The 26645-nt window shown below is 38.5% G+C and overlaps 1 protein-coding gene across 1 annotated transcript; it reads right to left on the bottom strand.

Moving 5' to 3' along the window:
• Positions 1-485: 485 nt before the first annotated feature.
• Positions 486-26210, bottom strand: SP4 (Sp4 transcription factor). Its single transcript, XM_086614675.1, has 6 exons — positions 26076-26210; positions 25300-25400; positions 23244-24801; positions 5270-5498; positions 4845-5044; positions 486-3769 (listed from the first exon to the last, which is right to left on the bottom strand). Exons 1-6 carry the CDS (start codon positions 26080-26082, stop codon positions 3522-3524), a joined length of 2343 nt encoding a protein of 780 aa, XP_086470801.1. The 5' UTR covers positions 26083-26210; the 3' UTR covers positions 486-3521.
• Between the last annotated feature and the right edge of the window lie 435 nt (positions 26211-26645).

Genomic DNA, 26645 nt, shown 5'->3' with positions numbered 1-26645 from the left:
GAACAAACCCCACAGAATTCATGCTGAGCTAGAATCTGCTGGTTTAATTCCCTGCTGGGAGCCTGCCAGTTGGGAAACGCTGACCAGCAAGTACAGGTCTTAATTACACAAATCTAGAAGCTGCTGCCAACCTTTCCCCATTGAGAAGCATTTACTTTCTAGTGTTCTTCTTGATGAACAGATTATCACTCAAACATAATTTATTGCTGCTTTATATTGTAAGTAATTAAATGAAGAAACCTTTTAAACTCAAGGGAATTTTAATAGGTTACTTGCAAAATGTTATTGCAGGCAACAACTTGTACATGATTTTAGTTCCAAACCCACCAAAAATTATACAAATCAGCATTGTAAAAGTGTCAAATTAATGCCTCACAGGCTTTGCTGGCAGAATTAATTTCTAAATTCTAGATGTGGGGAAATGTTACTCTTTCATTTTTTTCCTTTTCCATTTTTTTAGAAAAATTTACAAGTGAAATATTACTACAAAACTTTTATAAGGAATTTTGCAAAACATTTACATTTTTACCATCAACTATTTTTCTGTTTCAAAATCATTATGTAGATTTAATACCCTATGCTGCACATCAATTCTTGCGGGATGACAATTCAGTGACATGCATAAAAAAACACCACAAGGCATTAAAATGAAGACTTAAATACAAATATTGTTGCAATAAAACAGTTATAAAATTGAAAAATAGGACCTAAACATCATGCTTACCTAACTTGGACAAATTAACTTTTTCTCCTAGATTACACACTTTTATTACTGCTCTCGTGAAAGAATGTGATAAATAATGACTTAACACCAATTTCTAATGTAATCGGCAACACATACACAAACCTAACCAAAGAAAGTATATTGTAAGAAAAAAACTACTCTAACACTGGAGTTCTACCATGGTAAATACACTTTGCACTGATAATTACAAGAAAGCAAAATTTTTAACGGTGGCAAAGGGAATGAACAGTGAAATGCCATTAAACAAGATACTACTGCACATCTGTGCCCTATTACTTACAACAGCTATATCCCACTGAGTCGAATAAAGGACATTGAAATTTACGATCCTTTTAAGACAGAAAAGTGGATTCAGAATGGTATGCAGAACAGACTGGCAAAATGTTTCTAATTCCAGCGGTAAAATGCGCACCTGCTAACACAAGTTAATGTACTTGAGATGCTATGAAGCCAACCAGATTTAGGTTTTGATACATCTATAATAGGGATTCATTGCAGATTAAAAATGACTTCAGTTACCTATCTGCATACGTAAGTATGCATGAAAAAATTATATATGAAATGGTTGTGCAGAATGCTCATAACTTCAGTTTACAAAAATTGTTAACTTCTAGGAAACATGGTATTAACATTAGGAAAGTTTTTCTTTGCATAAAGAAATTTATAGCACTGATTGTGAAGCATAATGATAAAATATATATTTGACGTTTCATTTCCTATATAATAAAATTAACAGTTAATACTACCTAATGTTCATCTGTATTAAATGTAACATCTACTTGTTTCTGATGTTTTAAATCCAGATACATCAGTTAAGAGTACTTTAAATAAAATATACAAAATAATGTACAAAACCCAACTAAAATTTAAAGACTCTGTTACAAGTCTACAAAAGCTTTAAGAAACTTCAAATTTATAACCACAGTGTAAAATTGTTTTTCTTTAATCTCAAAGCTTTTTAATGTAAACTGAAAGTATAAAATACCTTCAGCTTAGTATTTTGCTACAAAGGGCTGGCCTAAAGTGTACACAGTGTAAACAATGATTGGTATTTCTCTTGCTTCAAAATACAGAAAACACCACAAAATTGATAAAGTATTCAGATGAGAAGTGTATGTTTTGTGAGGGAATGTCTCTCAAACCAACAGTTACCAAACACATTCTTCCTTTCCTAATTTGCAGGGAAAAAAAGCCTTATCCTTCTTGCACTGTACTTCCTTTAGTTACACCAAAAATATTTAGGTGTATAAATTTTTTAAAAAACTGGTCATGAGAATTATTACCAAATGACTGTATGTGTAAAAGGTTACATTTATGCCTATGGGAAGTAATTAAAAATCCTGAGTATGAAATATTTGGCCATCTTTCCTCCTTGTACGTACTGCAGTTTTCACATACAAAATGAAGTTTGTTTTTGTTGTTTTTCATTTCCTCTATATTCCTATTAAACTGGTACATCTGAAAACGTAACCAAGCCTTTGAAATCAAAAGTCATGTAGTAAAAAGATAACTATATTCCTCTTTCCCCAGTTTGTGGTTGGAGGCTCAATGTAAGATTTGACAGGTAACAGATATTTATTACCAGCCCACATATTATCCTTGAAGAGAAAACAAAGACAGTAATATTTAGGGGAAAGAGAGAAAATGTTTACTTTCAATACTTTTTTTTTGGTTAAAATGTGATAATTAATTCTTTTCTTTGGCTATTCAGTCAAAGCATAAAGAACTCAGCACATTAACCACAATACAACAACTAGTATTTACAGAGAGAAGATACTGGAGAATGAGCTACAACACTCAATTGTCTGATTAATTTCCATGAATTCTAACAAAATTAAAACATTTAAATACTTAAGATTGAGTTTTTATGATTCTTGTTACCTACGAGTTAGAAATGGACCACGGATGTTTTAAAATATAATGAAATGAAATACCAAAAATTGACACAAAAGTTGCCATATTCATTTTTCATCCTACATAAAGACACCATTACTTTTGTAAAATCTTACGTTAATATCTTTCTATGGTTTTATCTCTCCTACTGTATACACTAATTCTATATAACCTTAGCTCTCCAAACAAAGAGAGGAATTAGAACTCACTGATTGTCATTTATACACACTACTATAATGTAGTGGTCAAAATTAATGAGGTCCACCTCAGAACCACTTTGCAGCATGCACCATCCAGCTGCTATTTGAGTAATTCCAAAGCTTGAGAAAAGACGGCCAAAATCAACTGACGTGTTCTATGGACTAAACAAAAATGTAAAATATTTCCACTGTCATTCAATCTGTATTCCGTTTTGCTGTGTCTTATGGGAAAAGGATATTCTCATGAAAATATTACAAATTTATTTTAAAAACAGAGTACCTTCATCAAATGATATTAATCCTAGTCAAGATTCACCCTGGTTTACATTGGTATTATCTGATTTTATAAACACATTAACATACAATGCTAAAATACGGGGGGAAGGTTCCTTTAAAATCATTACATGATATACAGACATATAACTAAAAAAGTACAGTATGGAAATAATATTCCCCCATCTGTTTATCCAGTACATCAATTTGCGCTGTTTGTATTTTTGAAATTTTTGTCTTGTTGCACCAGTGTACACTTCCCATGCTGGCCCTCCAGCCTGGAACACTTACAGAAGTCGTGACTGAAAACATGATTTCCTGCTCTGTAATCCACTTTACCAGCCCACTTCCATATCCTGAAAGGTATGTAAACTTAAGTGCAGCACTAGGCGTCCATATAAATGATCCTTTCAGAATTCTTCCATGTTTGTTGAAACATTAGGGGTTGCTGGGTTTGAATCTTGAGAAATGGCGGCAACAGTGACAATTCTTGGAGAACCAAGAACCTCAGTAACTGAAGAGTCCAGTTCTCCTGAGGTAACAATAGCAAGGGCTGTTCCACCACCCTTCTTGTTCTGATGAGTTTTGACATGTTTCGAGAGATGGTCACTTCGCATAAACCTTTTAGAACATTCTGGGCACTCAAATCTCTTTTCACCTTTGTTGAAAGAAGAACAAAACCAAAATGTTACTGAAAGAGAGCATCGAACAGTGCTTGATCATTTGAATTTGACCCTCTTCTGTTCAATATTTGCAATGTTTTTAAAAGGATAAAATGTTTTCTTCACTATCTGTCTGATTTCCAGGTGAGTTCTGTTAAGTCAGACTTCTAGCAATCTACTCTTCCCTACTAAAATGTCCTCAACAAATATTTGCTATGCTGTGATTAGCTGGTGAGAAGTTTGAATTTCAGGTCACCAGAGAATTTTCACAAACCTCCATAAACCTGACAGAGTAGGAGAGGTAAAAGCCCTGAAATAACAACTCATTAGTGTTTTTTAAGGATACTTTTGTTATGTTGATTACAGTGATGAGAAGGGAATTTGGAACCATGAATCCCAAAGCTCCATGAGGATGTATGAAATTTGAATCAAGAGAGATAATTCAACATACTATCACTGTTGAAATGTAATTAGCACTTTGGCTTCAAGTGCTGTCTTCCCATACAAGTGGGGGGGGTGGTGGGGGCGACAACACGGAGTGGGACACCTTGGGGCTAGAAATATGAAGGCTGATAAAGTTTTCAGTTTCTAAAAGGTCCACCTTTCCCATCTGAACTGTTAAAAGAACTTGCTTCATCAGTTCTCACTCACAAGAAACTTCCCAAGACCAAATCTGACATAGGTCAATACATTTCTTAAGAACTGAGCCAGTCCAAGCGAGGAAACGACCCTGGTCCATGGCCAATTCTATGTGCCTGATCTAAATGTGTCGAATTTAGATCAGGTAGTAGCTAATGTACATCAGCTATCTGTGATGAAATGGTCATCTTTTTCTAGTATAGGTACAGAGGAACAGTTGGAACAGATCTCATTTTATTGATTTATATTTCACAGTCAGCTCGAATTGATGAAAACTGAAAGCTACCACTTCCTCTGTTTTACAGTTACTTTATTTATATTTAAAAGTAGTTTTCAGAGATCCTAATAAATGAGAACTTTGATATCACTGTTTAACCACCGCCACTAGGTTTCAGACTTGCTATATTATGCATACAGACAGAGCTGACCAACCTGTGTGGGTTCTTCTATGTCTTTGTAACTCATCACTCCTTGTAAATCGCTTGCCACAAAAAATCCAGTTGCATATAAACGGTCTTTCACCGGTATGCCAGCGCAGATGTGCTCGAAGATGAGATGTCTTGCCATAAACTTTTCCACATCCTTCAATATGGCAGATATGTTGTTTCTTTTTTCCTGGCTCATTGCTGCCTCTAAAAAGATCATATTTAAACAGGTAAGTAATTATATTCTAAAATATTATTAGGAAAAATATTTCATGCTAATAGAGACAATTATAATCTGTCTGAAAAGAAATATATAAACATACTTTCTAATAGAAAACATTAAAAACGTAAGCATTATAAGAAAATCTCATGCCCAAATGAGGCAAACTGCGATAAGATGCCTAAATACCTACTGATAAAGTTTACATTTACCTTCCTTCTCCCTCTCTGCAATTAGGACATGAGCAGGCAACTCTTCTCAATCTCTTGCCAGGTTGTGCTTCCTGGTCAGAAGCTTGTTGGGCTTGTTGCAGCTGCACTTGTGTTATCTGATCAGGACTAACAGCACCAATTGCTGCATTCGCAATGCCACCTACTGCTACAGTAACAGGAGCTATAGTGGCTTGCTGTACTTTTACTCCATCCTGTCCTTGCTGTTGGCCTGTAAAATAAGAAAGTGTTTGTACCTTTTCTTAGTCATTTCAATATGTGAAATGCACAAATAAACTTTTTATGTTTTCTAGAACAAAAATCCACCTAAAGTTAAGGGAATCCACGAAACGAATATTATATCCAGCCATTTTCCTGAAGCGCTACCAGAGTACTTACCTGCTAGCTTAGGTAGCCCTGTTTAATGTAATTTGTTATTAGAACAGTACAAGACTGCAAATTACTGACTGACACTAAGAAACGTGAACTAGTTTAACAAGTGTTTTGTTTTTCTTAAAAGCTAAGATAAATGACAAAACATTAAACAAAATCTTACACAGAAAAATTGTTAAATCTATTGCCAATTAATGTCTCTAATAACCTTTGAAAAATATATCTACATTCAGAAAACTACAATTAGCTAATTTAAAAGGTTGCTTTATGGCACATACAGAATTATCATTTCTCCTACAACCTGTCCTGAACCAACATTGAGCCACAAAGGAATCATAGAATGGTTAGGGTTGGAAGGGACCTCAAAGATCATCTAGGTCCAACCCCCTGCCATGGGCAGGGAAACCCTCCACTACACCAGGTTGCCCAAAGCCTCATCCAACCTTTGAACTTTCACAAAGAAAAAGAAAGACTAGACTCGAACAAGCTAGCCTACCAGAGCTTTGTTGGGGTTTTTTTTGGGTTTTCTTTGGGTTTTTTTGGGTTTTTTTTTGCGCAGGATTCTTCACCTGGGATAGGGTAATCCTGGTTTTACAAACAGATTAGGGGACAAGAGGCTGGAGAGCAGCCCCACAGAAAGAGCTCTGGGGTTTGGGTTGATGGCAAGTTCAATATGAGTCAGCAGTGTGCCCTGGCAGCCAACAGGGCCAACCGTGTCCTGGGGTGCATCCAGCACAGCATAGTGAGGGAGGTGATTGTCCCACTCTACACTGCACTGATGTGGCCCCACCTCGAGTACTGTGTGCAGTTTTGTGTGCCTTCATATTCGAAGGACATCAAATATTAGAGTGTGTCCAGAGGAGGGTGACCAAGATGGTGGAAGGGCTTGAGGGCAAGACTTATGAGGAACAGCTGAGGTCACTTGGTTTGTTCAGCTTGGAGAAGAGCAGGCTGAAGCAGTCTCATTGCAGTCTACGACTTCTTCACGGGGGCAGCGGAGGGTGAGGTACTGATTGATCTCTAGTGACCACCGATAGGACCGATGGAAATGGAATGAAGCTGCATCAGTGAAAGTTCAGATTGGACACTAGGAAAAAGTTCTTCACTGAGAGGGTGGTCAGTCACGGGAATAGGCTCCCCTGGGAAGCGGTTACAGCAACAAATCTGTCAGAGTTCAAGAAGCATCTAGACAACGCACCTAGTCATATGATTTAGTTTTAGGTAGCCCTGCGAGGAGCAGGGAGTTGGACTCAATGATCCTTGTAAGTCCCTTCCAACTTGAGATATTCTATGATTTTATGATTTTGTCTAACAGAAGAGAGTATGTTTTCAAGAAGACTGGAAAAGCAGCTTGACTGAATCAAATGGAATTCTAAGACTGACTTGATGAATTAAGGATTCAGTTTTATTGCATAAGTTCATTGATCTCATTGGCTTTCTTGATCAAAGGAAACCAGGATTACTGTCTTGATATTAAAGCAAAATAAAGACTAGTCCAATATAAGTAAGACGTGTGGTTTCTTGAGCAGCAGGTTAATATTATGATTGCTTAAAAAATATGGTCTAAGAAAATAATGCGACAAACTAAATCTGACACAGAGATATGACTTCCAGTTGCAAACTGAGAACACTGAACGCCAGTCCTGCTAGTAACAGGAATGGGACAAAATATCATTAGATGCTGCCATTTTCAAAAATTCAGCGTCTTCATACAAATGGGATATAAGAGGAAATACTATCTACTTATTGAGAGAGTGTAATTACTAACTAGAATTCCTTAGAATAGACTATAATATTTTAAGACTGAAAAGTCCTCAGTATTGAAGCATTAATTTAAATCCCTTGAAGATAACATGATTCAGAGAGATTCAAATGGGTACTGCAACTTAACTCCTCAAGCATCTCTAACAGACACCATCAAGGGGGAGAAGACTGAGAACACTCTCTCTGAAGTCTGAACTGCCTAGCTACCAAGTCAGTTCATATGCAACACAGCAGGGGATAGTGACTACTTCATTCACATGATTCCTGAGGAGCAATATAAGCTTGGACAGGCTATCTTGTATAACACCATGATAACAGCCATAGATGAAACCTAGCACACATCACCTAACACCACCACATACATGCAGACAGGTTAGGACTAAAGAACACGACATACAGACAACCTCTCAAAGTGACTAGACTGTCCTCTAGTAGGCCACAGTTGGCTACAGGAAATAGAATAAATCTGTCTTGTGCCTAGGTCAGTACCAGGTTATTTTCACCAGAAGCACTGACCAAGTTTTCCATCTCTCTTGGTTTCAGTCTGGAACTTGCACCTGATCTGCCTAGATATGAATAAACATGAATTCCTATTGACAGATGCTGAGTACTTTTGGTTGTCTGAGAAGAACGAGGACAAACCCAGAAGAGATAACGCTTGAATCCACTTGCTGTTGGACAGGTAGGTGGTAAAACTAAAGAAAAAAAAAAAACTTTTAAAAGTGTGGTATTTGCAGCAGAGGAACCATAGAAAAAGAATTACAGGCTTAATCTTGAGTGCAGAGTTTCCATATGTCTAAGATGGAACAAAGTCTTTCTTTTCAGAATAGCAATGTACTGGAAATAAATTTATTTCCCATATTCTAACGGGAAAGAAAAGCACTCACGAGAATCCTTGAGAGAGAATATGACAGGGCAAAGAAAACATTGTGGCATAAATGCCAATAGTAGTATCGAGTACTTGGGTCTAACAGTGGCAGATGAGGCCACAAGAGCTTCCAAAGAAAGTGCCGGTCCAGGGGCAATTCCTTGTCAGGCTGTTAAGCTGCTGCAGTGCTGACTGAGTCCTATGAGTAGCCAGAGTCAGAAAAGGCTGAGCACTCTTGTTATATCTAAAGCTCATCTTAACATGATAATGTGATTGCTTGTGTTGAAAACCAGCTACAGTTTTTGGTTAGCCAAAGGTAAATAAATTAACAGGAAGAACTTGCTCAGCTTGTCTTTCACAGAGCATAAACCACTCTGTTAAATGTACCCAAGACACAAACCCCTTTAAGTCACAGAGCAGCACTGTAGATTATGAGTCTATGAATGGTCACTGCAAAAGTTAAAGGTGCAACAGATACTATGGCCACACTTACAATGAAAATAGCCTGTTTTGCTATTTTCACTATCAGTTATGTTTTCAAGTACCTTACTAAGAATTATCCTTTGTCATTGCAGTCTCTTAGAGGGATGACTCCACTCATGTCACAATGTCCTACTTGAGCAAAGAAGTCCTGGGACCTAACCTGTCTGGTGAGAACACAGCGGAAGAGCATCATTTTCTCTCAACCTTCCCTTTCTCTCTGATTTTCTTGAATCGATATTAAAGTTTCAATGCAACTTCCCTCCAGGCTGCCAGATTAAGGCTTTCCAAAAAAGATGTGAATTGAGGCACTTCAACCCTGAAGAGGATGACTCCTTTTTCACTGTGTGACTAGTGCTACAGTGATGAATGTCCAGGACATAACTCTTGCTGGATCTGACCAATCCACATTTATGGGGAAGCCTGTTCACCATTTCTAAAAATCCAATATAATGTCCTGATTTGATATGAACCAGCTTTCAGTCTTTAAGTCATAAGATGACCAACCACACAAGGGTCTTCTGATACTTCTTCAGAGTATCAAGTACCACTGCTGACACATACTTATCTGCTTCGGACTTTCCCTCTCCCATGTGAGGATCACATGTATCTTGGAGTATAGGATACACACTACAGAGCTAAAACCTTAATCTATTTACTAAACATAGTGATACATCTGAGTAGAAATTCTTCACGAGAACTGTGAAGGTGACAACAAAAATACAAAAGAGAAAATGCTAGAAGTAAGGTTGCTCAGGCAGACAACTACATTATCCATACGGTTTCACAGTTAAACAGTAATTAAGTGACTGCTCTTTAGATGGCATTAACAAAGTTATTACATTTTCTAATATGAATGTTGATTTTCTTCTTTAAATTAATCTCATGAAGCTGTTATTTTAAACTCTCTTCCCTTGCATTCTACTTACTAAATTCAGAGCAGAATGTTCTGCAACTCTCAAAATATCACACAAATAGCCTTATTTAAAGATCCAGGCCACAATATTTAATAAGCAAATCTCTACTTTTTGAGGTAAAAGAATAACTGAAGGAAGCACACATATCTAATAAATATTCTTTGCCCCAGATCTACATAGTTATCAGAAAACACTGGGAAGTTAAATAATGTAATTACTGGAGTTAATTTTTGTTTTGAACTCCTGAAAGAGCACCCCAACAAGCTAGCACACTAGTAGCATATAGGATAGAAAGAAATGCATCTATTTAATTTTAAAGTTGATAAACATAAAATTTTTCATTCTTGTTCTTTGAAAGTAAAATGAATGTATTTTAGACTAGTTGAAAAATCTTTTCTCTTGATGAAAAATCAAAAAATTTTCACAAAACAACTGATAGAACACGTCCTGCTCTAAATCTCAAACTAAGCCTCATCATCAATTATATCTTAACTTCTATATCATTATTAAGAGAGGATAAAGAAATTTCATTATTTGTTAAGTCAAGTTTCTTGAAGAAAAGATACTGAAAAAACTTAACTGTTGATATGAGTTTGTCAGTAGCCTACAAAATTAAGTCAGGCCAGCTTCTAGAAGTTTATAAAAATGAGGATTTTTCAATAGAGAGGATCTAGATATAAATTAGCTTTTTATTTGAAACAGACCCTGCTTATTCTAAAAACAAGTGGCTGAGATGATATTATCCGTACAGGAACAGAACGATCTCCTGACACTTTCTAGATGGAGAAAAAAGACCTAGTAAAATAATCTATATGACTTCTTACTAGGAGTGTTAAAATACCATCTAAAGCCTTTCAGAAATTCTGCTACAATCATGAGATTACTTGACATTGCTGCTTCTTGACATACTCCAAACCACAAGACTTGATATCGCTACACTTCAACATTCATAATCAAACCTTTCAGTAGCAAGAGCTCTCATGTTTCAACACAGATTTCAGAAAGAGGTCTAAACAAATCATTACATGAGGGAACAAAGTCACACTTCAGTTCATCTACGTTATTCTATAAGAGTTGTCAAAGCAGTCACTGCACATTTACACCTACTTCTAGAAGATAAAAGTTTTTTCTCACATTCCCATGGCTTCTTCAACAGTGATTTCTCGAAATTGTGAAACATCCTGATTAACAAAATCATCACTGAACTTGTGTATGACTGAACTTTCTTGTAAATACTGTCAGGTTAAAACGTTTACTTACAACAAAATGTTAGTGTACAAAATAACACTGATATCAACTACCTCATTGCATTTCATTTTCTCAGGTCTAGGTTGTCTCTTTCTTTTGGATAGTAACCATTTATTTGACCACAGGACAACATGCAAGCAACAAGGCAACCTGATATGGTATTTATTTCGCAAATCAAGTGCAATAAGATTTTCACTCATTGCAATATTGCATATATGATTAAGATTGAATGTAATTAAGAATAACATTATAGAAATTTTTAAAGCTTCTCAAATAGAACAACCTGCATGATTTTAGTCGCTGATCTTTCCTACATAGGCGGTTAAATAAACGCATTACTTACTATCACAAGATACAGGATTATCAAGATAAAGGATTGCACATCCTTTGTTCTTCAGCACCGCTTTGTCAGCTTTCCAGTTTTGCAGTAAAACTGCACCTTAGCAGTTACAACTCATATACACTTTACCGTACACAAGTCTAACACATTCACGCAAGTAATTACTTAAAATTACTGAGTTTTCTATGAAGCCAAATTATATATATATACACACACACACATCTAAATTGATTTTAGGCTTCAAAGCTAATTTGCAAAATAATAACTCTGTAATACCATCTGGATGATTAAAGAAAGCTAATACATAGTACCTAGGAAGTACTTTCCTACAGAGTGATTCACCACTGAAGATCAGGGTTATTAGGCTTGGCCATCCATCATAAGTGAAAACAAGTTTCCTTTTACTACATGTTGCACCTGCACCCCTATTCTTGTTCACCTCAAGTAACAAGCATGAAAAACTACTCTTTGAGACAAAATAGGGCAGAAAGGGAAGAAAAGGACCTAACTTTAATGACCCACAGAAATCATGGGAGTCAAGCTTCAGAAAAATGAATCTTGGAAGAAAGAAAAATTTAAGACCAAGAAAAGGACACTTCTAGTTTCTGGTACTTAGTTCCCCAAAACAATTTGTTTAGATTTCCTGTTCCTGTTGTGCAACCAGCATTCAGCAGTCCAAAAGATGATAGCATTAATGACAGAGAGTTATCTCAGTAGCGTGCATTTTACTGCAAAATCTGAGGAACACTTTGCAAAACGTACCAAGATCCAGAATGGCTAATGTTGCAAAAAAGAAAATTCGTTCAATTACATATTCTAAAAATGAAAGAGAAGGTTGCAATTGACATTCATAATTCAAGGTATATTACTATAAGACATCTAAGTAAAGTTAATGACAGTTTGCAGAATTCCAAAGCTCTACAAGCATCAGAGCTGATGCAGCAACTCACTCATTCAACAAGTTACTGATGCAAAGCAATAGGGGAAAAGAGGTTTCTCATCTCCCCTTCCCCTGCATACATCAAGCACAGTCAGCTTGCAAACATCCTTTACTCTAACACAGAATATTTTACATTTATTAATAATAGAATATATTTATAAAAACTTTCTATATAACATAATACTTAGATTATGATAAGCCAAGATTTAAAAATTTTTAAAAAGTCTGTGCCAATAGTTGATGGAGAATTTTTTTTTTCAAATGAAATCTACTAGGAAGGTTTCATGCTAAAGAATAAAATGCAAATCATATCTTAAAATTAAATATATGTGAAGACAACACTGAGTTTTAGTATTTACACAGAAGATGATGTGATTCCGAGCTACTTAAATGGTTCACAGACAATTCTGCCCTCTCCTGAAGCTGTGGTTTATAAAGATTTATGAAGAAATAACACATGACATAGGAAGAATTCCCCAAAACAGAAACTGTACAAGGGCTGATGCAAAGCACCCACACATTCTCTAGAGAAGAACAGTTTGGAGGAGAGAGAGGAATTGGATCCATCCAACTACTACAAGAAATTTGGGTTATCATAGCCCGGCATTGTGTCCAGATGCTACTACAAGCAGAAAGTCTCCAGTGCAAACCGCAGCATCAGCTAGACATCTGTCTTTTCTACCTCCTACAGGGGCACTGCGTCAAGTTTCTATCTTTTGATCTTTTGCCTGTTGCCAACTTTGGCAAGATTTGTAAGAACTTGTTATCCTCTCCTCTAAAAGCTGCCTATATCAAATGGCTCAGTGTGTTCAAAAGTTACTGAATAGCCTCATATTTAAGTTTAACTTCTGTGAAAAATACTACTTAAAAGCATGAGATTTAAGGCAGGAAAAAAGTAAGTTTTAGGGTTTAAAATACCTGAAAAAAACCTTGATGTCTTCTTTCTTTTCTGCAAGAATCTTACTGGCAACACAAAGACAAAATAATCCCCAAGAAGTTTCATGAAGGTACTTTGATGACTTTTCAAAAACATAAAGCTTTACCCAAGTGCTTTAGCACAACCCGAAGTTACTTCAGTACTTTGAGACAGAAAAGAAGTTTTTCCAGCTGATAGTATTTTTCATTAAACTGAAAGCCAGTTTTCTTTTTATTACTGTATTAAACATCGGAAAGAGCTGTTACAAATACAACACAGAAAGACCTATACAGAAGTAACATAAAAAAAAAATCAACCACAGAGCTACAGTATCACAGAATTTAGTCTTGTACAACCAAGTAGAAGTTTCGGTAAAAGCAAGGCAATGTCTCTGGTTTTTCTGGATGCTGTGGCTTACAATGGAAAGAAAATATGGTCAATTTACTAGGTGTTCTAAAGAAGGAACTGGAATCAGAAAAGTAACTTCTTATACTACTGCTAAAGGAAGAGACCCTTCCAAAAAAAACTGATTTTCATCATCATCGAAAAAACAATCAAAAAGAAAAGTGTATTTAGGATGACTGTTCAAGAACACTTGTCTGCAGATGAACACAAGTAGTTCCCTTCATACTGAACCTTGGAGCAAACTGATAACTGAAAACCCAGGTGCCAACTGTGCTGCAGAATGTCAGATGCACTGTATGGAAACTAGTCATAAATCTAAGAAATGGAGGCCAAGTTCATTTTTACTGAACATCTTCATCTACTCCATCACCCCAACCCAACTCTCAGGTTATTCTACAGCTTATAGCCATGGCAGAACGTGGTCCAGTTCTTTTTTCCAACTCTTATCCTTACCTCTGAAATAGGGAGAAAGAATCTTTTCAACTGTTAGTCTCTACAGTCTGACCAGAAGAGCTCAATACCTGACAAACAGTAACAAAAAAATAAACCAAATGCCTATCTTACACATTTCCACCATATGGAAACTAAAATGCAGGTCTCAGGAAGTGTGGTTTTTAACATCTCAGTTCAATTTCTGTATATTACCATGGAAATAGTAATAGCCTAATCTTGGAAGGACAGGAGGCTGACATGAAAAAAACAAAAGCTAAGTTTCCAGTACCCTATTTTTGTGAGGGAAGGAGGGGTAGGGGTTTTCTGTTTGGGCTTTGGGGGGTTTTTGACTACAGTTTAGCTAGCTTACGTATTTCACACTTGACTAGAAGGCTCATGATTGTCCTTGAAGTAAACATTTTGACTATATGAAATGTTACCTTCATATTGATCAAGATAAAAATAAATACGCCTCTATACACAAAAGGGACTAGTCAACAGATACATATATGGAAAATCTTTTCAACAGAAGGGAAGATAGCTAACTTTAAAACTAAGTTAAGCTGCATAGCAGTTCATAATTTATTCAGAATAAAAACAATAATGGCAAAGTGATTAAAAGTATTATCAGGAAAAACAAGATTAATGAAAAGTTTTTAAAGATATTTTACATTAAGACTAAACATGAGACGCAAGCCTTGGTTTTACAACAGCCTATGGGTATGGTTAGACAGGCTAACGAATACCAAGACTAACTTGTTTATTAAAGATTTAAAAACTGTAACTTTGTCACAGCCTTCATCAGGCAAGGACCACCAAAGCTACACATTCTAGAACCACAAAAGAAGGGCCATGTAAGTCTCCAAGATCCAAATTCTTACAAGTTCTGCCATCTTATGTAACACTGTTATCCCTATAAAATGGTATGCTTAATCCTACCCTGGCCTTCCTTTTGGTTCCAAACAAACTGAAGAGCTTGATGTTTTAGTCAGAGTTACTTCCCGATGACCAAAGAAACAAGACAACGAGGGCCTGTATTTCTTAGAAACTACTCTATAATTAAGGAAAGTCAGACTTGTACCTAACATGTATCCCAATCTCTTTTTGGCAGAAAGATATTAACTGATCATTTTCTCTTTACAACAAAATGATACTAGTCTGCCAATCTATTAAGACTAATAATACATGTTGAGATAACATGGTTTACTAATAACCAGCTGATTCAGGTATGACTGGTAGCCACTGTCAGTGTCAGTTAAATGTCACTCGGGACTCCGTTCCTAAGAAAGGATGCATATAGAAATCCATATAACTCTAGCCCAAACTAACCAAAGCATGTGCCAAGATGCTACATTTCTCAAGAGACTGTACATGTCCAGAGCTTTTGTTTTGGTGAAAGTGTCATGACCAGAACAAAATATTCATTATAAAAATTACATTTCATTACGCAGTCCTGACTACTTCCAAAGCTGCTATGATACGGTATATGAATAAAACAACTTTTATTAACTAAATTGTCCATTAAAATCACTGACCATTCAAAAATGTGTTTGTTTTTCAATAATAACATTGTTTATACTTGAAATTAACATCCCTCTTAGAACATGATATCCCATTCCATATATAGTTAGATTTTTCAATAATCACCATTGCCATTACACATTTGTAATATATTAAAACAGTAAGAACTCATTTATCTTATCTACCTGTACGAAAGTCAAATGAAGCTAAGTGCCCCATAATTTAAGTTACACTGAGGAAGCTATTGAAATCAGACTTTGAATACGCGTCTCACAACCCACCCTGCCCTGCCTGGTAATGGAAGAACAAGAAGGTTGGCTTAGTGCAGATCTAAGCACCTTCAAAAAGAAAAAAAAAAAAAAAAAAAAGATAAGAAAATAAAATACTAACATGCTGATGAAGATGTGCAGTATCACTCAGTTTGCTTGCTTGACATTTTCTGAACATGAAAGTTCAGCCAATTCATTTCCTGCTTTATATGCTCTGATTTCTGACAATAGGGAATGAAAGAGGAGATGGCAAAACCTGATATTCTCAGAGACCGCACATGTATTGATGAAACATTTTTATAAGATCACATTCTCTAATAGGGAAATACAGTTTTACTAACAGTCTTCTTTGAAGGCTTCAGCACTTACATTTAATTCTTGAAGTTAACAGCAGAGAAATGGCTCATTAGAAACCTGTTTCACCTCACAACTATGCAAAATTGGTACTTGAAATGCTTCCCCTTCCCACTTTAACTAGAAGTAACGACAAAGTCATGCCTTGCTACTCCCAGGTCAGGTAGAAAAGGCTTGTTTTACTGAGGCATTTTTACCAGGTTATTCTCCATAGGCAATTTAGATGAATAGGTAGATTGCACATTCCTTATGCATCAAGTTCAGGAACAGTATATTGATAATTTATTTTTAATCTACCATCACCGAGGCAAATGTTTGTTTTCACCAGCATTGTTTGCTGTTAAACAGTTTCTGCCACTGTTTTGAATTTCAGTTTAAGAAAATCCCACAACCAAAGCAATTTTATCATTTATCATTAGAAGACTAAATGGTTCTCCTGTAATTACTCTGAAGCATTTGAAAAGGATGCCAGTGCTATGATATTTAGCATTGTGGCTCTGCAACAATTCCCTGCTCAAGGCAGCCTGGGAACAGTTGTAAGTGACCTTTCATGACATAGGAAAAAGTATGCTAAACTTCTATACTCCTCCCAACTACACCCTCAGAATGCCAAGCAACACACTATGAAGTAAAAAAACTACGACAAACTGCATCTTTTTCTGCTTTTGTGGAAAATAGCTCAGTTCTTTGCACTTATCTTTTTACTGCAGATTGCATAGCTTGCAGCTTGTTTCTTTCAAGTTATTTGATGCAGCTTGCTTATCAATGAACATCCAGGAAATCACTGGATGTTAGTCAAAAAAAGATCATGCAACCACTATCCTTCAGCTCCTTTGATTTCCACCCTTGGCATTTATATTTGCCAGTTTGCTTGTATATACTGTGGCTATTTTAAACCCTTTTCACCTTGTTGTCACCTACAGGCATCCCTCTTTGCTTCGCTACAAAAATCACTGACTTCTGCTTCTACACATGTTCACCATTACATTAACACAAGCGAGGAGACTCACAAGTTACACGTTGTCACGAAAACACATTTTCTTTCATTCAACAACGCAAGTATAATATTCTAGGACTTCAGGCTAAACTCCTTTCCCTCCTTCAATAACTAGTGTATGTGATAGTTAATAGAAGACTGTGAGCGCTATAAAGGTGAATCGGATCATTTAATTTTTCATAATACAGGAATTTGAGAACATTAAATAAAAATGTCTTACACAACAATTAAGACAGAATTTATTAAAGACAAGTATTGAACACGTAAAAAATTTACAGACTCAAAAAAAACAAATTCATGCAAAAAATCCATCAAGAATTATTAAACATAAAAACAATACAACAAAATCCCACTTCTGACTCAGGAAGACATAAGCTGCTGATCATTGAACGGTGGGAAGAGTATCTGAGCAGATTATTCTCATACGCATCACCCTCCGTCAGGGTCAGAAACACCTTTGACTCTTATGTTCGTAGAATGGTTTGGATCAGAGGGACCTTTAAAGATCATCCAGTTCAATTCCCTTGCCATGGGCAGGGACATCTTCTACTAGATCAGGTTGCTCAAAGCCTCATTCAACCTGGCCTTGAACACTTCCGTGGATGCCTCATGCCTAACTCCTCTGGGCAACCTGTTCTAGCATCTCACCACCTTCATAGTAAAGCATTTGTACCTTATGTTCAACTTAGACGTACTCTTTTTCAGTTTAAAACTGCTGCCCCTTATCCTATGACTTCAGGCAAGCCTTAGTAAAAAGTATCCCAGTCTTTCTTATAAGGTCTCTTTGTATATTGGACTTCAATAAGGTCTCCACAGAGCCTTCTCCTCACTAGCCCAAACAATCCCAGTTCTCTCAGCCTTTCTTCATACGAGACATGTTCCATCCCCATGATCGTTTTCACAGCCCTCCTCTGGACCTGCTCCAACAAGTCCATGTCTGTCTTCTACTGGGTACCCCAGAACTGGACATAGTACAACAGATGGGGTCTCACAAGAGCAGAGAAGAGAGAGAGAATCATCACCCTCAACCTGCTGGCTTCACTTCTTTTTATGCTGCCCAGTACAGAATTGGCTTTCTGGGCCACAAGCACAGATTGCCAGCTCATATCTCATTTTTCATCTACCAATATGCCAAGTCTTTCTCTGCAGGGCTGCTCTCAAACCATTCATCACCTAGTTTGTGTTGATATTGGGGACTGCCTCAACATAGATGCAGGACCTCACACTTGGCCTTGTTGAACTTCATGAGGGTTACATAAGCTTGTCAAGGTTCCTCTGGTTGGCATCCCTTCCCTCAAGCATGTCAACTGCACAACTCAGCTTGGTGTCATCTGCCCACTTGCAGAGGGTGCACTCAGTCCGACTAAGTCTTTATTAATAAAGATATTGAACAGTATACAGGCCTCTGAGGGACATCACTGTTCTCCATTTGGAGACTGAGCATTAACGGCAACCCTTTGAATGTGGCCATCCAGCCAATTCCTTATCCATCAAACAGTTCATCCATAAAATTCATCTCTCTCCAAGGCTATTGTGCGGAATCATGTCAAAGGCCTTACATAAGTCATGGCAGATGATAATCAGCTGCTTCCCTTCCCTCCCAACACTCACTCTAAGATGATCACCAGCTTAGTTAGGCACAATTTGCCCTTTGTGGAGCCATGCTGGCTATCTCTAAGAACCTCTGTCACCCATATGCCTTGACATAGACCCTAGGACGATCTGTTCCATGATCTTACCAGGCACAGAGGTGAGGATGACTCGCTGGTAGTTTCCAGGGTCGTCCTTTTTAATCCTTTTAAAGTGTGATGTTTCCCTTTTTCTAGTCACTATTCCTCAGTTACACACATTTAATATTATATGTCATTTCTTTCCTGTTGAAAGAGTTTGGTAGAATGTTTCAAACTCCTCTGCAAATTTTGAACCAGAATGCTAGTAATATCGAAACATCATCTTCAGTCTTTGAATGGCAAGTCATAAAACTAGTGACTGTCACACAAGAAGAGTTAATAAAGAAGGAAAGGGAAGAGAGTCTTGAAGACAGGCTGAAGGTGGACGCAGACAAATCAGAAAAGGCACGACAAAGCGGGAGAAGATCTGGAGGTACTGACAAATTGCATAACTATTAGTAGGGCAATGAAAATAGCTGGTCAAAGAGAAAAATGCCTTAGTAACTCACATTACTACAGAGTATGAAACAGAAGGGCAAGGTTCATGATATTTTTAAAGTGCCCCAGTAAGAACATTTGGTATCGGACTTCATTGTCATTAATAAATGTTTTAGAGCCCACAGTGCATCTCTGCAAAAGACTTAAAACTCTGCAGCTCCAGTATTGCCAGGCAACAGACTGTACCACTGAGCAGAAGTCATTCCTCCAGGTTATTCTGGTGGATGAACTCCAAATTCCCCATAATTCAGTCCATGTCACCACTCTTAAGTAAAATTGCTTGAACTTGAGTTGCAAGGTGATGGAATCTGGTGACTTTTACCTGAAGCAACTAACAAAGCTTAGACTAAGTATACATAAAACACAAGTAATATTTTTCAGTATTCTTAAAACAAAAGTGTCTCTCATGCTTTTGTACAGGACAAATACCATCATCATCATGTAACAAGATTACTTCAAGATGTTTAATTAAGGTAGGTACAAGTCTGATCTCTTTTTTTTTCCATAAGAAACAGATTTATTCTGAAAAGACATCATCTCCACCACCAGATTTCCACTGTCAGCAAAAACAAAGAATAAGTTCAGAAAAAGCTTATGACCTCTTCTGAAGGCTCCAGTGAAAGAAATCCTACAGGCAGAACACACAACTTTTACAAGGAAGCCATTAATACTCAGCATTTCACTACAGTTTACCTGGTCTGTTTTATCTCACCCTATATTCTTCAGCACCCCCAAACGTGCACATTCAGTGCTATTCCTGAAATGAATATATTCTAAGTCCCATGTGTTGAGGGACAAAGAAACTTAAACTACCAAAAGGAAATGGTTTTATGAACTATGTATTTTTCTTAGAACCATCTAGTACTAAAACAAGTTCCTTCCACATAGTCACTTATGTTCTCAATTAACACATCTGGACAAATACAAGGGCCTGAAGAAAAGCTTTTAAAAGCAGACCAAAATATAATATGTATTTGAAGATTTAAATACTTTTCTTCTCAACATGAAATTTGTCTCTTTTGGAATTTAGAATCCACTTGAACAAAAAGAAAAAAAAAGATACTTTCCCAATAGTTCTACAGCTTAACATTTCCATAATAATTTTAAAATAAGAATTTTTGTTCTTTGCAGTTATTTATTTAGGAGTTCTATTGTGTTATTATTTCATTTATTACTGAAAAACTAGGAAAAAGGTACCAAAATTACTCCATTGTAGAAATAACTAGGAAAAACCAATGGTCACGGAACAGAAATACCACACAAAAATTAAACTGAAACAGTTATTTCAGACAAATGCTTATTGCAATTTATTTATTTGTTTTTCCCTGAAATTCAGGTGGCTTGAGCAGTTGGGTTTGCGTGAAGGATGAAGTAATTTTTTTTTTCCTAACAAAGTTAGAGCACCTGAATCAATGCATGGGATGAGTCCTCCACTCAGTCTGTTCCCTGACAGTGTCTGGACATCCTCCATATGGCTCATTTCTAACACCTACTTCTACTGCTCATTTGTAGCAAATGATCCACTTCTGAAGAGTTCAATTAATGTACAAAAGAGTTCATACTGATAAGCACAGGTACTGCAGAAAAAGAATGGAAATACCAGTCTGCAGATGTCAAGGTGACTGAGCAGTCTATTTTTTTTTTTTAAAAAAAAGGTTTCCTGTAACAGTAATAGCAAAAAACATTTCAAATACAAAATAGCAAATCTGAGGAAGTTAATAGCCCCGATCGAGACAGCTTATTCCTTGTGAGAGGCAAGCAAAGTTTAGAAAATTACAAGCATGCTAAAATCTATTTCATAATAGATTCATTTAAGATTCATAATATTAATTTCCTTGAATACTTAATATACATTAAGCACTGCACATCACACTCTTCATCTCCTTTCCGTGCTACCATGTCTCTCATTCCCAGAGCATAGCATCAGGAAGTTTCATAGGAGAGTAGAGATAAATAGAAGGAAATGATAACTAATCTCTCACATTCTCAAAGTTTGTTCTTTCTCCATAGCCTCAAGACTTGGGGAACAGAAATAGTACCATATATATGAAGGAATGGAGAAAAGGTCAGAAAGTTCACAACTACTAGCATAAAATTAAAAGCACTATGGAAACAGTCATAAGGTCTACCTGGACTGAAAAAAAAAAAAATAGCTGGAGAGTAACTCAATGGTCACAAAGCTTAAGTTTAGTTAACATATGAACTCTGTATGACTAAGGCTTGGCTTCTCCAAGACTATACTTGTGACTCATTCCTCTTCCTTCATCCTCAGTTACAAATCTCTGAACCTTTTCTTTTCCAAAAGACATCACATGCAAGCAGAGGTGTAGTCAAGATAACTAAGCAAGATGATATTCAGAATCTCTTGTTGTAATACCTACTAGTGTGTACTAAACAGTTGTACACCATCAATAAGGAAGAAAAAAATGCATGTGGAAAGGTTCTTCCCGTACCCCCAAATCTAGGCTGTTCCCAAAACAGGCTTCCTATAAAGAATCCCCTACCAAAGTAGGAACTTCTGTCTAACAACAGTACTCAACCAGCACCTTCCCATCACAAAAAAAAAATTTCCAAGACAAATTAGACTGCAATATATTACAGCAGCTGGTCAGCTCCAGCTGACAAATTTTTTTTGAACCATTACAGCTAAACACAAGGTCAAGATTTTAATTCTTATTACCCAGATTAACATTTCTGTAACACTCCTTAAGTAAGCCAGGTTTAGGCATCCAACCCAGCTCTTAGTATTTCAACATGACGTAAGTGCCAAAGAGTACCGTAGCAGATGAAATTCTCCCAATGACAAATTCCTTATTATCAAACTATGTTTCATCTCCTCAAAAAATGTTTCAGTTAAAGGGAACAATCCTTTGCCCAGTTAAATGTTTCTCATCCTAGCACATAATTATAAAAAACCCCAACAGATTAAGAGTCAATACAATACTAACATTTGTTTATGCAGACTGGACAGCAAACGCAAGCTTTTTCTTATGGTTTTATACTAAAAAATTGTGTCTACAGGCAGGTGGCTGCTAAGACAAGAGTTTATTGTAACTACTACAATAGAAGACTTTTGCTTGTATGAAATAAGCAGTTATCAAACTGGCAGAGAGAACCCCTAAATCAAGTTTTATCTGAAACATTAAAAGTTTGCAAATTTTACAAAGAGTTGCCTTTGTGGGACACTGCGGCGACTTTGCACAGAATTTACTTTAGAACTAAGCTCTGTTATCCAGCCTAGAACATTTAAAGAGCTCCTTTCCCAACTATTAGACCAGCATAACCAAACAGGCATTTCATACTATGTATCAAAAGTTCATCAGCAAGTACTGAGGTACAGTTACCAGCTGTTTTTATTTTTTTTAAAAGACAAGTCACAGGAACTATGCTGTGCACAAGCATACCTTATTCCGTTTAACCTCAAAACGTCTAAGGGAACAACTTTACAAGTTAGTACGGATAACAACAAATACTTCCACACAAACACATGCCACGACACAAGATATCCCAGTTCACATACTGTCACTCTTTGTCATCCTGCATCCCCCATGCAGAGATTAGGAATACTGCCTGGTTGGAAAAGGATTTCTGTTGTTGTTTTTTAAACAAATCAAGCTCTAACTGTAGAGCCTCACATTCACTCCCAAAGCCTACAAGTCTTTAATAAGGTGGAGAACAAGATCATTTAAGGATAGTTTATCAAATACAAACAGTTCCATTTCAATTGACGCAACTGGTAATGTTAGCTCAATGTTTAGAGATGTCAGCTATTTTAAAATCTGAATTTTTACTAATACGTATAAGGTATTCTCTCACAGTTAAGGATTTAACATTTATTACAGAAAATTCTGAAAAAAGTACTAATTGAAAACTGTCTAGTACTCTTGCAACAGTAAAAAACCCAACCCAAACCAAAGCACACCAAACAAAACAAAACCAACCCCAAACTTTATCAGACCACTCACCCGCAACACTGGTAATGGTAACAGGAACTCCTTGAACTTGAACACCTGCAGCACCCAGGTTGGCAACACTTACTGTTTGAAGATTAGGTACTGAAGCAAGCTGGGCAGCATTCAGAGTGATGGGGGTACCAGCAACAGCCACTGGTGCAATTTGGGCAATGGTTGTGCCACCACTTGAAGACACAGGAGTAATGGTTAGTTGTTGGGGTAACCCAGCATTTTGAACTTGAAGATTTGAAAGGCTTTGCAGATTCTGAACCTGTACAGTTTGCCAGCTGATCTGCCCTGACGGTGTTAAAGTTGGAGCCCTGATAAGCACCTGAGTAGGACTCACTGCCTGCAGCTGAACGTTCTGCAAAGGCTGCTGCTGGATGGTCTGTATAGTCTGCCCTGACTGGAGCTGAAATGACTGTGGAGGAATGGCCTGAATAATCTGCTGCTGAGGCTGCTGGATCTGTATCTGCTGCAGAATAGGCTGACCTACAATTTGGACCTGTTGAAGGGAACCCGACTGATCCTGGACATTCTGTAGTCCGTTGGACTGAAGCTGACTGGAGCTCTGGGCCTCGGAGTCTGTAGCAGTTGTTTGAGGTTCTTCAGTTGCCTGCTCTGAACTGCTACCTGCTGTGCTTGTGTACTGGCCTGTTTCTGCAGAGCTTACTAGCGTGTCACTGCTAGTCAGAGATGTTGAGGCAGTGGTCGTAGAGGTGGAAGATGAGGAAGGAGACTCTGGCATTGTACTAACAGAGGCAGAAGTAACAGGCGTAGATGCTAGCTGATTTCCATTGGAAACTCCGCTCTCAGTAGACTGGCCAACTTGACCGGAACCTCCTCCAGCTGCCACGTTGTTTATCACAGGCAATGCTAGGGTTACCCCACCAATGTTTATAGGTAACGTTGTTACAACTTGTGCCTGAGTACCAGGAAGAGTTTGCAGCTGCAGTGGTATGGAAACACCAGGCCTAATTTGGACTGGAACCGTCTGATTTGCTAGGTTTTGAGCAATAACATTCCCCGAAGCTGTCCTATTTGCAGTTGTGAGGATAGCTTGATTATTCCCTGCAGGAATAAGCTGAATTTGACCCTGTATGTCTTGTAGACCAGTAGTATTAGATGGATTGATTTGAAGTTGTTGACTTTCTGTTGTCTGAATCTGTGGGATCACTTGGTATTGGACATTACCGCTTGGATTTTGTACTTGAATGACTTGGAATTGTCCAGGTGTCGTCGCAGAAGAATTGCTCGATTTGCTTTTTGAAGGAGATGTACTTCCATTGTTACTGCTGGAGGGACTTGCTGCACTCGAGGCAACAGAAGATCCTTGTTGAGCAACGTTATTTTCTTTTGAAGCAGGAGGAGCAGCAGCAACAAGCTGCCAAGCGTTTCCAGCAAGCTGAGTTGTTACCAATTCTAACTGCTGTGGCTGATTCTGAAGCTGCACCAAACCTTGATTCGGATCTATAATAATCTGCTGCTGTCCAGTTCCTTGATTCTCACCAGGAGTTCCTATTTTGCTGCAAGTGGCTGCGAGCAGAGCGAGAGGTGAAGGCTGAGAATCCTATCCGTAAAAAAGAGAAAACAGAACAGATTCAGGAGAAGAGCATGAGTATGAACCATCAGAAGTAAGCATTAAGGTTTACATAGGAAGCAGAAAAAAAACAGTGCTTCTGCATAGAGACCAATGACACAGCTCTGTATAAGGAAGTATGTATTTCTGTAAATAATCTTTAAACATAAAGCCCCAAATTATCAATGAATATGTGACAGCCAGGACCTCAAATGCATCCTCAATCCAGTCTTTTATTTTTTTTAAATTCCCCCTAAAACAAACAAACAAAAAAAATTAAAATGCTTCTATTACATGGAAAGCAGCTGATCACTGCAAAATGCAGCAAAAAAACCAAACATGTCCAGGCAATAAAAACATCGCACCCAACCAACTAGGTTTCATCCAACCCAAAGAAAGATGCCCTGAGCAGGAAATGCTGTTAGATGAACATTTAATTTTAAATGCTAATAGTTCAGGCACTTCCCTATCCAAGAGTGCATGCTTTACCTGTGAGCCTCCAGTTTTCCCTTTTTTATTATTATTGTTGTTATTCTCTGCCTCGGGAGATTTCTCTCCCTCTGTGGGCATAGTTTCCTCCTTCTTTTGATCTGCAAAAATATCAAGTGTAACAGGTTAATTATTCACCGTCATTTAGACAATAACAAAACCTACGAGCATATCCTTTTTGGTTCTCAGCTTGTCGCCTTTACCTCTTCATAAACACAACAGTGGAAATCATTATTACAAAAGAACGAGTCCTAAGAAACGTGGTTTAAAACCCAACCCATGGGGGCTGGAGAGTTAACACCCAGAAAGGGGAGGTTTGGTTTCCTCTCCCAGAGACAGCAGGAAAAAAACCACCCACAGCCCTCCTCCTCCTCCTGCCCCCTAAAGCATCGACGGCCACTCAGTGGCCGCCGATGCTTTAGGGGGCAGGAGGAGGGTTGTGCATGGGAGGGAAAGAGGGAGGAAAAGAGGAATGAAGGAGGGAGGGATGTGCACGGGAGGGAGGGTTAGCGAAGAAAGGGGGAATGGAGGAGGGAGGCATGGAGGAGGCAAGTCGGAGGGGCAGGCAGGGGAGGAAGAGAAGAAAGGGGGCATAAGAAGCAGCAGCACGGATGGGTGGAGGGACAGCAAGAGAAGAGCGGGGTAAGAAGGGGGAGAAGCAGGGAAGAAAAGGGGGAACCCGGGAGGGCGGGATAGAGGGGGGGATGAAAGGTGGAGGGAGGAGCGGAGGGAGGGAGGGGTGTGCACAGGAGGGAGAGAGGGAGGGGGTTACATACCGCTCATCCCGCATTAATGCCCCGCTGAGGCGCCGCTCTAGGGGGGAGGAGAAGGAGGAGGAGGAGGCGGAGGGTGGGGTGGGGGTAGCGGGGAGAAGGCCGGTCGCAGCCGGAGCTGGGAGGAGCGGGACGGCCTATTTTTCCACGAATGGCCGCCGCTGGGCTGTGGCGTAGCTGCCTCTCTCTCCGCCCGCCGCCGCCGGCCTCCGCCCGCCGCCTTGAGTGACAGCTGAGGGCCGGCCGGGCGGGCGGCGAGGGGGTGGGAGGGCGATCGGGGGCGGGGCCCGCCGGGGCCCGCCTGACGCCCACTGAGCAGGAAACCGAGCCCAGCCACCAGCCTCCCGGCCGCCGCGCTCCGCCTCAGCCCGGCCGGCTCCCCACGCCGCAGGCAGAGGAGGCGGGGCGGGGGCGGGACGCGGCGCCCCGCGAGCCCGGCCCCGGCAGGCAGCGGGGCAGGCGAAGGACCCTCGTCTTCGTCTTCCTCCTCCTCGTCGTCGTCGCCTTCTGGCCGCGCGCCGGGCGGGAGGGGGCGCGGCTGCCGAGGCGCGCGCGCTTCGGGGCGGGGGCGGC

This window comes from Tauraco erythrolophus, chromosome 7, assembly GCF_009769465.1.
Source record: "Tauraco erythrolophus isolate bTauEry1 chromosome 7, bTauEry1.pri, whole genome shotgun sequence".
In the NCBI taxonomy this organism is placed as follows: domain Eukaryota; kingdom Metazoa; phylum Chordata; class Aves; order Musophagiformes; family Musophagidae; genus Tauraco; species Tauraco erythrolophus.
The sequence above is the reverse complement of the archived record's forward strand: the minus strand, read 5'-3'. Positions and strand labels throughout refer to the sequence as shown.

Bases quoted from the DNA above. Each gene is read 5' to 3' on its own strand.
- SP4 (XM_086614675.1), bottom strand. The intron at 24,802-25,299 runs GTAAAGCATGCA...TTTTACGGATAG, and splicing joins GGAAAACTGGAGGCTCACAG to GATTCTCAGCCTTCACCTCT. The intron at 5,499-23,243 runs GTGAGTGGTCTG...CTTATTTTACAG, and splicing joins TACCATTACCAGTGTTGCGG to GCCAACAGCAAGGACAGGAT.